The sequence below is a fragment of the Paroedura picta genome, chromosome 4, assembly GCF_049243985.1.
Source record: "Paroedura picta isolate Pp20150507F chromosome 4, Ppicta_v3.0, whole genome shotgun sequence".
Lineage (NCBI taxonomy): Eukaryota > Metazoa > Chordata > Lepidosauria > Squamata > Gekkonidae > Paroedura > Paroedura picta.
This window is the reverse complement of record NC_135372.1, coordinates 6,812,246-6,827,415: the sequence shown is the minus strand read 5'-3', so window position 1 is coordinate 6,827,415 and position 15,170 is coordinate 6,812,246. Positions and strand designations below refer to the sequence as shown.

At 51.8% G+C, this 15,170-nt stretch overlaps 1 protein-coding gene across 1 annotated transcript in view; it reads left to right on the top strand.

The window, feature by feature from the left end:
- The first annotated feature begins 11,018 nt into the window (after window positions 1–11,018).
- The window catches only part of KISS1R (KISS1 receptor), a 29,411-nt gene continuing 25,259 nt past the window's right edge, over window positions 11,019–15,170 (top strand). The window contains exon 1 of the mRNA XM_077331664.1: window positions 11,019–11,680. Within this exon, the coding sequence (XP_077187779.1) occupies window positions 11,431–11,680 (250 nt within the window). The 5' untranslated portion in view covers window positions 11,019–11,430. The remainder of the gene's footprint in view (window positions 11,681–15,170) is intronic.

The window sequence follows — 15,170 nt, the reverse complement described above, 5'->3', positions numbered from 1 at the left end:
AACGGTGATCCTTCAGCTTCCCTGTAGCTGAGCAGTTGTACTCTCTGCATGTTCAGGGCAGCTCTGTGCCTCCCTTGTCCCAGTGAGGGACCTGATGCAAGAACATAAGGAGAGCCCTGCTGGATCTGATCCATCTTGTCTAGCATCCCATCTCACACCGCGGTCAAACAGTTCCTCTGGATGGCAAACAGTTAGGGACAGAGGCCTTCCCCTGTTGTTGCCTCCTTGCTCTGGGATTCAGAGGATTAGTGCCTCTGAATGTGGAGGTTCCTCTCATCCATCATGGCTAGTAGCCACTGATAGACTTCATTAATCTCCTTCTAAAGCTGTTTATTCCTGCGGCCATCATGGCATCACAATTCATGTGTTAGTCATTCTCTGTGTAAATTAGTCTTCTGTCTGTCCTGATCCTATTACCCATCAGATTAATTGGATGCCATCTAGTATTTTGGGCAAGAGAGAAACTTTCCCTGTGCTTGCTTACAGCCTCCTCAGAAAGTCACAGTTGGGCCAATAATGGTCTCAGAGAATAGAGGTCATTAAGCCTGACTTTCGGGTAGAGTTTTCTCATTTTCTGCTCAACAAACAAATGGACAAAGAAATGCCAACCATCTCTGTTTTTGTTGTTGCAATCCAGTAGGTGACATTTTCCAGAAAAACTAGAAGATTAGTTGTTCCACCCACAAGGACTTGGTAATAAAAGAAAGACAAAGCTACAGTGCCCCAATCAAGTCCTTTATCTAGGCAGGATCAGAAAATTTGGGCTTTCCCCCCCTCTTGAGTCTGTTCTCTGCAGAGTCTTACTTCAAGGAGAGGAACCCGGAAATGGTCTGCCAATGAATGAAAAGCCGTTGATGGTTTTCTTAAGTCCCCGGGAAGGGACACAAATTAAAGCTGATAATGAGGTTTCAAGAATCTGTTGATCAGTCACTTGGCAGAACAGGGACAATGCCAAGACAGCTACCAAGTTGTATAATTTAGGGTTGTCCCCGTGTGTTTGCGTACGTTGGGGGGGTAAAGTTGTCTGAGGAACTCCTGGAGACTGGGGTGGTGCCTGGGAGGGAAGGGACCTCAGTGGGGCCCACCCTTTTACCCCCTCAGTGGGGCCCACCCAGTCTCTGTAGTCTGGAGATGAGTTAGAACAGGGGTAGTCAAACTGCGGCCCTCCAGATGTCCATGGACTACAATTCCCAGGAGCCCCTGCCAGCGTTCGCTGGGGAATGCTGGCAAGGGCTCCTGGGAATTGTAGTCCATGGACATCTGGAGGGCCGCAGTTTGACTACCCCTGAGTTAGAATGACAGGAGATCCCGAAGTCCCACCATGGCAGCTTGTTCTTCTTGCCAGGGCTCTGGCCCATGCATGGTCACATGTGAATAACTCTTGATGTGCAGCAACCATCCGCTCACCCAAGTACTGTGTTCGATATGCCCAGAGTGCATCACCCATCGCTGTGATTTTTGTAATTCTCTGGCATGTCCTTCCTTCTTTGTCCCCAAATCATTGGTCTTTCCTCGCAGGAGATAGGTTGGTGTAGTGCAGGGGTGGCACGGGGCTCGTGGGAATTGTAGTCCATGGGTGTCTGGAGAGCCACAGTTTGGCCATCCCTGGGATTGGACTGGAATCTGGGTGACCCAAGTTTGAATCCCTGCTCTGTCATGGAAGCTTGCTGGGTGACTTTGGGCTAGTGAGACACTCTTAGCCTAACCTACCTCACAAGGTTGTTGTAAAGATAAAAATGGATGGTGGGGTATAAATGAAGTAGGGAAGATCTTCTGACCCCTTGGTCTTATGCTTTCTCACCACTGGTTTATGCTTTCTCACCACTGTGGCGAGCTAGTTTGGTGTAGTGTTTAGAAGTGCAGAATTCTAATCTGGCGAGCCAGGTCTGATTCCGCACTCCTCCACATGCAGCCAGCTGGGTGACCTTGAGCTTGCCACGGCACAGATAGAGCTGTTCTGACCGAGCAGTAATCTCTGGGCTCTCTCAGCCTCCCCTCCTTCACAAGGTGTCTGTTGTGGGAAAAGGAAAGGGTAAGCGATTGTAAGCCACTTTGAGACTCCTTTGGGTAGAGAAAAGCGGCATATAAGGACCAACACTTCTTCTTCAGTAATATCAGGGCTCTCTCAGCCTCCCCTCCCTCACAGGGTGTCTGTTGTGGGGAGGGGAAAGAGAAGGCAATTGTAAGCCACTTTGAACCTCCTTTGGGTAGAGAAAAGCGGCATATAAGGACCAACACTTCTTCTGTAATCTCAGGGCTCTCTCAGCCTCCCCTCCACAGGGTGTCTGTTGTGGGGAGAGGAAAGGGAAGGCGACTGTAAGCCACTTTGAGACTCCTTCTGGTAGAGAAAAGCAGCATATAAGAACCAACCCTTCTTCTTCTTCAGTAATATCAGGTAATATAAGAACCAACTCTTCTTTTTCAGTTGGGGTGAAGCAAAATGAACCTGTGCTGCAGAACCCAAACCCTCTCAGCACAGGTGCGCAATTTGATTTAAGTACAGCAAACGCAATCTGGGGATCTCACCAGCTTCCTTGGGCCTGTTTTTCCCCTGCCTCTCTCTGCCCCTGACTGCAGACAAGTTGTCCTTTTTGACTTTGTCAGGTATAAATGGAGGCCGACAGGAAAAACAACCCCTGTGTACTTTCTTCGCAATTTTCACTGTCAAAGGCGGTGCAGCGCTAACTGGGGGGGAATGAAAAGCTACAATGCCATCCTTCATTACCGCACGTCTCACTCCTGGGATAAGTGGGTGAGCGTACATTGATGGAGGGTTTTGTGTGCCAAGAACTGGGTACAAATCAGCCTCTTCCCATGCGGCTGGCTTCAAGAAGCGGAGGAAGAACGCTTGGATCCTGCATGGGGTGGGAAATGTTCCATTGGGCCCGAGGGTGCTCTGTAGGCTCAGCTGTTGCAAGGCCATTGGAAGATCGGAGCCAGAAGAAGGCATCAGGGAGGTGCATGCCAGACAGGTCCAAATTGGGTGCTGTGAGCCACAAGCAATAGATGGGACACTCTGTCTGGGGCAGGAATGCATGGGGGGCAACAGTGGGTAGGCTTCTGGAGTTCTGGACCCACAGGTGGACCTCCTGATGGCCCCTGGGTTTCGCCACTGTGTGACACAGAGTGTTGGACTGGATGGGCCACTGGCTGGATCCCACGTGGCTTCTCTTATGTTCTCACTGGATCCTGCAGTTTCCTTTTAGAGCACACGCCAACTGATAGTGACCCCCCCCATGGGTTTTTGTCTGTATTTAATGATTTGGTAGGATAGAGTGACTGATGTGGAGCCAGTGAAAGGCTCAAAAGGTGGATGACATCTTTGGTCAAGGAGTGGTCAAGAGCAGCGGACTCTAATCTGGTGAACCAGGTTGGATTCCCCACTGCTCCTCCACGTGAAGCCTGCTGAGTGACCTTGGGCCAGTCACATGTCTCTCAGGACTGTTCTTGCAGTTCTCTCAGAGTTCTCTCAGCCCCACCTCCCTCACACGGGAAGGGAAGGTGGTTGTAAGCTGCTTTGAGAAACAAGAGGCCTGCTGGACGGCAGTTCCAGTTCTCTCAGCACTCACTTAGCCCCCTCCCCTGACTCACAAAGTGCCTCTCTCATGGGGAGAGGAAGAGAAGGAGATTGTGAGCTACTTTGAGACTACCTAGGGTGGAGAAAAGTGGGGCATCAAATCCAACTCTCCTTCTGAATTATACCTCACCTCTCAGGCTCTGAGCCTCGAATTTCCACGAATTTCCGACCACGGAGTTGGCCGTCCTACCCTAAACCCTGTCATGGATTCCTAAATGTGAAGCGAGGGGCTTCAAGTGTCATCCCCCCTCCCCCAAAAAAACAACAACAACATTGATTGTGCCACAATAAGGGGAAAGGACCCTGTCAAATGAGACCAGGCAGGGCATTTATTCCTCCTTCCCCAGTGAAATACAAAAGGCCACAAATTAGCACAATCCCATGCTGCTCTGAATCGCTTTCCCTTTTCCACTGCAGAGTCTCCTTGCAAAATCGCCTCCTTCAGTGTGGAAAACACAACGGCAGTCGAGCACTCGTGTTTCTTTGTTCACTTGTGCTCAGAATTTGTGAACCAATAATAGGACTATGTACATTTCTTTCTGCTGCATAAATGAAAGTTATATTAGAAAAGGAAAGAGAACAGGATGGATCCTGCTTGGCGACAAATGGGAACCCTCCTTGGGCACTTAAGAGGGAGCTGCTGGATCTAGGCCTTTGTCTAGATATCTTGGCCAGTTCGGCATGTTCATTTCAGGGGGTTTTGAGCTTTCAACGGGGGGGGGGGGGGCACTTAAAACATTGATGGTCCTGCAGTTAAAATCCCAGGGAGCTGCAAAGCCTTCCGGGGACGTATGCTCAGTCGGTGGCCTTGGCCCATTGCTTGATGATGATGATGATGATGATGATGATGATGAGGATGAGGATGAGGATGAGGATGAGGATGAGGACGAGGACGACGACAACGACAACGACAACGACAACGATGGTGACGACGTCGACGACGACGATGATTATATCTGTTCAGTTGTGTTCAACCCTCGGTGATTCATAGAATCATAGAATCATAGAGTTGGAAGGGGCCATACAGGCCATCTAGTCCAACCCCCTGCTCAACGCAGGATCAGCCCTAAGCATCCTAAAGCATCCAAGAAAAGTGTGTATCCAACCTTTGCTTGAAGACTTCCAGTGAGGGGGAGCTCACCACCTCCTAAGGCAGCCTATTCCACTGCTGAATTACTCTGACTGTGAAAAACTTTTTCCTGATATCTAGCCTATATCGTTGTACTTGAAGTTTAACCCCATTACTGCGTGTCCTCTCCTCTGCAGCCAGCAGAAACAGCATCCTGCCCTCCTCCAAGTGACAACCTTTCAAATACTGAAAGAGGGCTATCATGTCCCCTCTCAACCTCCTTTTCTCCAGGCTGAACATTCCCAAGTCCCTCAACCTATCTTCATGGGGCTTGGTCCCTTGGCCCCAGATCATCTTCGTCGCTCTCCTCTGTACCCTTTCAATTTTATCTACGTCCTTCTTGAAGTGAGGCCTCCAGAACTGCACACAGTACTCCAGGTGTGGTCTGACCAGTGCCGTATACAATGGGACTATGACATCTTGTGATTTTGATGTGATGCCCCTGTTGATACAGCCCAAAATGGCATTCGCCTTTTTTACCGCTGCATCACACTGCCTGCTCATGTTTAGTTTACAATCCACAAGTACCCCAAGGTCTCGTTCACACACAGTGCTACCTAGAAGCGTATCGCCCATCCAGTAGGCATGCTTTTCATTTTTCTGACCCAGATGCAGAACTTTACACTTATCTTTATTAAATTGCATCTTGTTCTCATTTGCCCATTTTTCCATTGTGTTCAGATCTCATTGAACTCTGTCTCTATCTTCTTGGGAGTATTTGCCAGTCCTCCCAATTTGGTGTCATCTGCAAACTTGATGAGTACCGGGCCGAGCACCGAGCCCTGAGGTACCCCGCTACTCACCTCCCTCCAGTCTGGTGAAACACTATTGACAACAACTCACTGGTCTGTAGTTTCCTGGGTCAACCTTCCTCCCTTTTTTGAAGATCGGAATAACATTTGCTCTCTTCCAGTCCTCCAGGTGAGCAGGGTGTGGACCGTTTTCTTGGCAGCCGCGGCTTTGCTGGACGGCTTGTCTCCATAGGTGGGGGACTGCTTCTTGGAGGGACACTGAGCAAGGAGGTGGCCTTGGCCGCCACATCCCAACCAAAGACCCTTCTCTCAGCACCTGTTGCGTTTGGCTACATCCACTCTGGTGGCCTTTGGGGCCGTCGCTTTCTTTGGGGTGGACGTTTTGGGCGGACTCTTTGGCTTCTCGCCTCCCAGCTCGGCTGCCACACGCAGACTGCTTTCCACTTCCCTGGCCGGGCGGACCCAGCCCATCTCCGTCTCGGTGTCGTCCAGGTGCAGGCATTCTTATGCCAGATCCTTGCACAGCCCCTCTTGGTAGGCGTAAATGCGCTGGGCTTCTCCCCAATGTGGGACCACCACCGCCAGCTTCCGGAACTCCCTGGTGTACTGGCCCACCGACAAGGCTCCTTGCTTTAATGATCGCAGGCCGGCCTCTGCTCGAACGGATCCTTGAACCGCTCTCACATGCAGCGCATGATGCGATCATAATTGTGCACCTCCGCCGGCGCATATCAGTACAGGTCAACGAACCACTTGACGGCCGCCCCTCCATGCAATCGCCGACGAAGTGAATGCGCTCAGCGGCGTCCTGGGATGTGAGCCCCACCTCCATCATGTAGGCTTGGAGGTGCACCAGGAACCTGGGGAACGTATCGGGGTCCCCAGCGAAATGGGTTTTGAACCTGTACAGGCGGCGGAGCTGCAGTGGCAGCTGGGGTATGACGACTGGGTCGGCCGACCATTCACCCTATGCCGCCCCGCCTGCCGGCACGGGGGGAACCAATACAGCAAGCCCTCTTGGCTCCCTGAGTCTGGCTCCGTCCCCCTGGGGGGGCAGCAGCCGCGGCTCCCTGGGCTGGTTCCCTCCATCTCCTGGGGGTTCCCTGGGCCGCAGTTCCCTGGGCTGCCTCTCTCCATCTCCTCGAGGCGGCGGCTGACGTGGCTCTCGGGGCCCCGCTCCATCTCCCGGTGGCAGTTGCCCCTGAGGCAGGCAACCCTCGAGGCGCGGAGCCCCTATCACTCCTTCGCCCTCCCACGGTCCAGGCAGCGGGAGGGCGAGGGTAGCCCCTTCTTCTGGAATCAACGCCGGACGGCGCATTTCAGCCATAAAGAAACGGGCCGATCATTGCGTTTCTTCGCCCAGTTCGCCAGTGACCGTAGGGAGCCATTCTCCCAGTCGACCCACACGATCGCGGAGATCCAAAACCTCCATCATGGTGGTGGCCTCTTGGTTGGGCACCCCTCTTGGAAAGTCAGGCCCCCACTCGATTCGCACCGTGGGGTCATCGTAATGGGAGGTCCGGTGCCGGTCCATGACATCCCGCTCCAGGAAGAATTGGGGTGCAGGGCTGAGACCTTCGAGTGCCCGCGCCATCCCGGACTGAAGTAGTGCCTGTGTGGCCATCTGGGCTCGTGCCCCAAGGGGGTGAGCATCATGTCTCCCCGGTCCGTAGAGATGACCGGGGAGACAGGCTCGACCGGCTCGGTTTCCCCTCCTTGGGCGCCAGTAGCTTCCGCCTCCTCGTCCTGGAGGCCGGTAAGGAAGGTGCCCCCTCCGAACTCGGCCATCGGTATGGAGGAAGGGCATTATGACTTACTGTCAAGAGAAGACAAAACTCACAACCAGGCTTCTATAGAAAGAAAGCTTTACTTGGAAGTAGATCTGAACACTTAAACATCTGAAGTCAAGACTGTTGAAGATAGGTTGAGGGACTTGGGAATGTTCAGCCTGGAGAAAAGGAGGTTGAGAGGGGACATGATAGCCCTCTTTAAGTATTTGAAAGGTTGTCAATTGGAGGAGGGCAGGGTGCTGTTTCTGTTGGCTGCAGAGGAGAGGACGCGCAGTAATGGGTTTAAACTTCAAGTACAACGATATAGGCTAGATATCAAGAAAGAATTTTTCACAGTCAGAGTAGTTCAGCAGTGGAATAGGCTGCCTAAGGAGGTGGTGAGCTCCCCCCCTCTGGCAGTCTTCAAGCAAAGGTTGGATACACACTTTTCTTGAATGCTTTAGGATGCTTTGGGCTGATCCTGCGTTGAGCAGGGGGTTGGACTAGATGGCCTGTATGGCCCCTTCCAACTCTGGGATTCTGTGATTTTGTGAAAGAGGTTATCTTCGCTGCATCAAAGAAAATTGTTTCCCATCTGACTGTAGAGGGACTTTTTCTTCCTTTGGCCAGCAAGATAAATTTTAACTCTTTTGCTACTCTTTTTAACTCTTTTGCATTCGCTGGCAGGGGCTCATGGGAATTGTAGTCCATGGGCATCTGGAGGGCCGCAGTTTGACTACCCTTGCCCTTTTGCATGGAACAGGAGAGTAGTTCAACAGGTAAAGGTAAAAGGTAAAGGTATACCCTGTGCAAGCACCGAGTCATGTCTGACCCTTGGGGTGACGCCCTCTAGCGTTTTCATGGCAGACTCAATACGGGGTGGTTTGCCAGTGCCTTCCCCAGTCATTACCGTTTACCCCCCAGCAAGCTGGGTACTCATTTTACCGACCTCGGAAGGATGGAAGGCTGAGTCAACCTTGAGCCGGCTGCTGGGATTGAACTCCCAGCCTCATGGGCAAAGCTTTCAGACGGCTGCCTTACCACTCTGCGCCACAAGAGGCTCATAGTTCAACAGGTAGATTACTTCAATTAAGCATTCATGTCCAGGGGCAGTCTACCTTCCAAAACCAGCTTCATGCCTTCCCAGAGACAGCTCACTAGGAAACAGGACAGGATGAGCATTTTGGGTCTCCTCTGATGACCCTCTGCCAGGCTACGGGCCTCAAAATGCCACATGAATGGAGGATAGATCAATGGCACCTCCATGTTCAGAGGCCACGTGCCCCTGTGGAGACGATCTGCAATAGAGTACTTCATACACTCCTTAGAAACAATTACTTTTGAAGTGCCTTTTGAAGTGCTTCCAACAGACATCAATATCCAGCACAAACTCCACATTTCAATCCAGACAAGACAGAAGAGTCCCCTCTAACCTAACTTTCCACGGTGGAACGCTCCAAAAGAGACCGAAATCTGCAAGGAACAAGATTTGAGTCTGGTGCCACCTTTAAGATGCAGGAGGTTTTACAATTTGTTTCTTGGGCTTTTCCTCCAAGCACATGCTGACCCTTGACGTGGGACGTTTTAAGTGTTGACAGGAAGCAACCACGGAGTATTTGGCTCAGGTCAAAGGGCCTTGCTGTTAACAAATAAAACACGAGGATAGGCTGGAGCGGCAAGCTGGAAGACAGTCCCTGGAAGACATGTGCTGGGTCCACGTTTCCCTGCACACATGTGCAAACACCTGCGCGCCCACAACAGCGCAAATGCAGCGTTGTCAGGGTGGGTCCAAGGGCATAAGAAGGCCGGCATCAGCATGGAGCATGTGGGGGTACATTCTGAGGCCCACAGCCTGGCAGGGGGTCCCGACATGGAGGCACAACCCCAATCCAAGGCATGACGTGCTGCAAACAGTGCCAAAAAGCGTATTGCAAAGTAAGATGACACAGGCAATGCAGAGGGCAAGAAATTGCAACCCGGTTGGTTCCCTTATGGAAGTGGAAGTATTACATTAGATCAGGGCCCCCAGTGTGGCTCCCATGGGCACGGTGGTCCCTGCCAACAGCTTTCCTGGCATCCGCCAAGTATTTTTTAAGGTGGGAAGGGGTTAAGATGGGGTTTTTGCCCAGCAAGGCTTCTGACTGGCCACTGACGATTTTATTGGCTGATTTTTGAAAATGTTACCATGGCATTAGCTAGGAACCTGAAGGTTGAACAAACTAAACATTATAATGAAATGTAATTATTTATTGTCTACTGCCCCTCTTCTCCACCTTCTTTTGAGGAGCTCTTCTCAGGCATCAGGGTCCCCTGCAGTAGGCTGGCCACTTGCCCAATGAGCAAGGCTCAAGAAGGCCTAAGCCAGCCTTTCTTTTTTACCATGGAGAACCCCCTGAAACATTCTTCAGCCTTCGAGAAACCCCAACAACTGTGCAGAATAGGGCTGGGAAGCAGAGCTGTGGACACGCCCACCCAAGGCCCCTCCAGGCCCAGCATTGGCCATTTTGGGAGGGGGGAGCAGGTCCACATAGTCATATCATCTGATACATCATTAACAATTTTTTAAAAAATACAAAATTAATTAACTCACACCCATTTGGGAAACCCTTCCAGGGCTGTTAAGAAACCCTGGGGTTCACACAACCCTAAGCTAAAAGGGAAATAACTATGCTCCATGTACCCTGTCCTAGATATGTGTGTGTGTGAGAGAGAGAGATTTCTAGGTCATTCACCCAAGGGAAGTACATGTGCTCATTTCTTCTCTTGAATGCATTAATTCAAGCACACACAAAGGGATGGCTCACATGATGTCTTTTTCTTTCTCTTGATGAAAGCTGACCTTTCTAGCAATTAATGATGACATACATACAAAAAAGGTATGCCATAGGTTCAGTTAACATCCCCCCCCCATAAGCCCTTTGGGCTCCCCTTCCCACATTTGTCAGTCTGTGACTCCCTTCAAATGTCCCAGGAGGCCATATGCCCCCCGTTGAGAATGGCTGGCACATGAATAGGATTAAAAACTGAAAACAAAATATCATTAAAACATCAATCTACATTTACAGCAAACTAGAATATGTTCACATGCAATTCCCATGAATAACGTTAATAGTTTTGCATGCTATGACCAGCTATGATCAAATGCATTTTGACCCAGATGGCTCAAGGAACATGGTGTGGTGGTTAGGAGTGCAGACTTCTAATCTGGCAAGCCAGGTTTGATTCCCCGCTCCTCCCCCACATGCAGCCAGCTGGGTGGCCTTGGACATGTAGTCCATGGACATCTGGAGAGCTGTAGCTTGGCCATGCATGCTGGCAGGGGCTCATGGTGACTGTAGTCCATGGACATCTGGAGAGATGCAGCTTGGCCAGGCATGCTAGCAAGGGCTCATGGTAATTGTAGTCCATGAACATCTGGAGAGCTGCAGCTTGGCTATGCATGCTGGCAGGGGCTCATGGTAACTGTAGTCCATGGACATCTGGAGAGATGCAGCTTGGCCATGCATGCTAGCAAGGGCTCATGATAATTGTAGTCCATGAACATCTGGAGAGTTGCAGCTTGGCCATGCATGCTGGCAGGGGCTCATGGTAGCTGTAGTCCATGGACCTCTGGAGAGCAACCTTTTGCCTGCCCTCGCCCCCCCGCCCAATGGAAACCCGACAGCTGCGTTGGTGCTCTGCGACCTCCGCCTCCCTGCTTTGGTGGACCCTCCTGAGCCCGCCCTCGGAGAGTGGCAGGAGCCCAAACTCTCTCTCGGCGGTGGGCCGGTCTGGAGCAGGTGGCAGCGCCCCTTTGAAGTCGAAGGAGGAGGAGGTGTATGTGTGTGTGTGTGTGTGTGGGGGGGTCTTAAGAACCAGACTGCGGAGCCCCCTGCCGCCGCCGCGCGATCCTCTCTCTCTCTCTCTCTCTCTCTCTCTCTCTCCGTGCGCCCCTTCGCAGCCGGCAGCGCCTCCGTGGCCCCCTTGGCGAGCGCGGAGGGGAGCGGCGAGACGGGCAGCCCGAGGCTGAGCAGCTGAGCAGCCGGGCGCCGGCCCCGAGGGGAGGAGGAGAAGCCCGGGCGGAGGAGGCTCTGGGGCGTCCCAGCAACTTTGCCGGGCCGCCGGGGCGTGGAGGGCGGCGGGCGCCGCGGGAGCTGTCCCTGGTGCTGAAGCCCCGCCGGAGCCCTTGGCCAGGCGCCCCCCCCCCCCGCCGCCGCCGGGACCATGCTGGACGAGGCAGCCGCGGGGGAGGCCAACGGGTCCCTCTCGGTCCTGATGAACGGCTCGGTCTGCGCTTCGGGGCTGCCCTGCGCCAACAGCTCGGAGCCCCGGAGCCCCCCGCGCCTGGTGGACGCCTGGCTGGTGCCCCTCTTCTTTGCCCTGCTGATGTTGGTGGGCCTGACGGGCAACTCCTTGGTGGTCTTTGTCGTCTGCAAACACAAGCAGATGAGGACCGTCACCAACTTCTACATCGGTGAGACCAGATTCCTGGGGGGGGGGGGGAGAAATGTTCCCTTGGTGAGAGACCAGGGCCAGGGAAGTGGGTTGGTGGGTGCGGGGGCAAGATCCGATCCCTCTGGAGAGAAGCACTGCTAATGCTCTGTTGGCTTTACGATGGGACAAAATAGCCAGATCTGTGGGGGAAAGACAAACACTTTCCACATGGAGACATGGCAGAATATGGGCACATCCCATGCTCCATCCACAGGCTGCCTGCCCCCCTTGCTCCCCAGCATGGAAGCAAACAAAGGAAGAGGTAAACAAAGGAGATTGAGAGATCGTACCCAAAGGGGACTTGTAAATGGTTCAGCATCTTCTTGGAGAAGACTGGCAAGTGGCGTGCCCCAGGGACCTCTCCTGGGGTCTGTGTTGTCCAACATATTTATCTACTAGAATTAAAGCCCGTTGTAGCTGATAAAACAGGGGGTGCTAGCAGGGGGAGGGGGAAATAGCAAAGAGAGAGGGAGGTAGAAAGGAAGAGAGTGATTAAGATAGAGAGCCTGGCATTGGGAAGAGGAAGTGGTGGGGTTGTCAGGTCTGTAAGGGCATGGGGTTGATTGTGTGTCTTGTGTGGGGGTTGAGGTGGTGTGGTGACAAATGAGGATGTGGGTGTGGAGAGATGGGTGTCAAGAACCTGTGGTCTGGAATATTCTTTGACTGTGGGAGAGGACTGACCTTTGGGAACTGGGGCATAGTGGTTAAATATAAGCTTTTCAGACCCATGTCTTCAGATACGTGAAGGGAAAATCAGACTGGAGACTCCTCTTAGGGGGAGATTACATGGCAACCAATTCCCCCCAGTTCTGCAGTCAGTCTCATTTCCCTTCTTGTGTGAATTAGGGCAAAGACACCAAAATGTCCCCCTGCCCTAATCCACATGGGGTAGTCACAGTACACAGGTGTCCACCCTGCTCCTTCTGTTGCCATTTTTTTACTGTTGATAAAATGTTATGTGCCCACGTGCTGCTTTCACAGTTGCCCCTTAGAAGAAGATTTTTGTGCCCAGCTGTTTACTACCAAAAGGAGTCTCAACAAACACCTTTTCCCTTCATCTCACAATAGACAACCTGTGAGGGATGTGGGGTTGTGAGAGGTCTGAGAGAACTGGGAATGGGCCGCAGTGACCCTGCAGGCCTCAGGTGTCTCAAAGCAATTTAAAATCTCCTTTTCTTCCTCTCCTCATAACACATACCCTGTGAGGGAGGTCTGAAGGATGATTTGTATGAGGGATTAGAGGGGGTACTTATTAAATTTGCAATGATACTAAACTGGGAGGGGTAGCAAACACAACAGAAGACAGCAACAGGATACAGGATGATCTTGATAGGCTCGAGAAGTGGGCTAAACTGAATAAAATGAAGTTCAATAGGGACAAATGTAAAGTTATGCATAGGTAAAGGTATCCCCTGTGCAAGCACCAGGTCATGTCTGACCCTTGGGGTGACGCCCTCTAGCGTTTTCATGGCAGACTCAATACGGGGTGGTTTGCCAGTGCCTTCCCCAGTCATTACTGTTTACCCCCCAGCAAGCTGGGTCCTCATTTTACCGACCTCGGAAGGACGGAAGGCTGAGTCAACCTTGAGCCGGCTGCTGGGATTGAACTCCCAGCCTCATGGGCAGACAGCTTCAGACAGCATTTCTGCTGCCTTAGCACTCTGCGCCACAAGAGGCTCTTGTTATACATATAGGTAGGAAAAACCATCTATACCTATATAGGATGGGAGAGACTTGTCTTAGCATTAACATGTGTGAAAAGGATCTAGGAGTCTTAGTAGACCACACATTGAACATGAGTGTAACTCGGTGGCTAAAAAGGCAAATGGGATTTCAGGCTGTATCAAACGGTGTATCATATCCAGATCACGGGAGGTGATGGTACCGCTTTACTCTGCTCTGGTTTGGCCTCACTTGGAGTGCTGTGTTCAGTTTTGGGCACCACAGTTGAAGAGGGATGTAGACAAACTGGAGCATGTCCAGAGGAGGGCAACAAAGATGGTGAGGGGTTTGGAGACCAAGATGTAGGAGAAAAGATTGGGGGAGCTTGGTCTGTTTAGCCTGGAGAGGAGACGACTGAGAGGGGATCTGATAACCATCTTCAAGTATTTAAAAGGCTGCCATATGGAGGATGGAGCAGAATTATTCTCTCTTGCCCCAGAGGGACAGATCAGACTGAATGGGATGAAATTAATTCAAAAGAAATTCCATCTATACATCAGGAAGAAGTTCCTGACAGAGCGGTTTCTCAGTGGAACAGGCTTCCTCGGGAGGTGGTGGGTTATCCATCTTTGGAAATTTTTAAACAGAGGCTGATTCTGTGAAGGTTCAAGGGGGTGGCAGGTTATAGTGGATGAGTGATAGGGTTGTGAGTGTCCTGCCAAGTGCAGGGGGTTGGACTAGATGCCCCAGGAGGTTCCTTCCAACTCTATGATACTTTGATTCTATGAGAAGGGCTGACTATGCCTCTGATCCCCCTGGAGAGAGGGAGGACACTCCATGGCTCCCTGCTATTCAAAGCGGCTTCCAATTGCCTTTCTTTCCTCTTCCCACAACAGACATCCTGTGAGGTAGGTGGGACTGAGAGAGCTCTGAGAGAACTGTTATTGGCCCAAGGTCTCCCAAGCAGGCTTCATGAGTCTCAATGGCTTCCAATCCTTCATCTCCCCACAACAGGCTCCGTGTGATATAGGTGAGACTGAGAGAACTGCTATGTGAGAACAGCTCTCAGGACTGTGACTAGCCCAAGGCCACCCATCAGACTTCATGAGTCACAAAACCACTTAAAATTGCCTTCCCTTCCTCTCCTAGCCCATGGTCACTTGGCTGGCTGCATGTGGAGAAGGAGTGGGGGATTGGCTTGCCAGATCAGTCCGCTGCTCCTTGACCACTCTTCAACCCCTACACCAAGCTGGGCTGCTGCTTGTTATGGCAGGGGAGTCAGAAGGGGAGCTTTAGTTAAATCAAGCAAGGAATATTTCTAAGCCCCACAACATTTGCATTTTGGCCCACAGAGAACAGGCACAGCCCCAGCTGAATGGAGGACCAGTGTGTGTCTCACATCTAATCTCTTCTACCTAGTTGGGAAGGGATGAGTGCTTCATTTGTCCTGCACTACTTTGAAAGAAGAGCCCCTTGTGGCGCAGAGTGGTAAGGCAGCTGTCTGAAAGCTCTGCCCATGAGGCTGGGAGTTCAATCCCAGCAGCCGGCTCAAGGTCGACTCAGCCTTCCATCCTTCAGGGGTCGGTAAAATGAGTACCCAGCTTGCTGCTGGGGGGTAAACGGTCATGACTGGGGAAGGCACTGGCAAACCACCCCGTATTGAGTCTGCCATGAAAACGCTAGAGGGCGTCACCCCAAGGGGCAGACATGACCCGGTGCTTGCACAGGGGATACCTTTACCTTTACCTTTTTACTTTGAAAGGGCAAATGGAAACCGGGTTTGTACTCGCTTGATGATGGTGATGTTA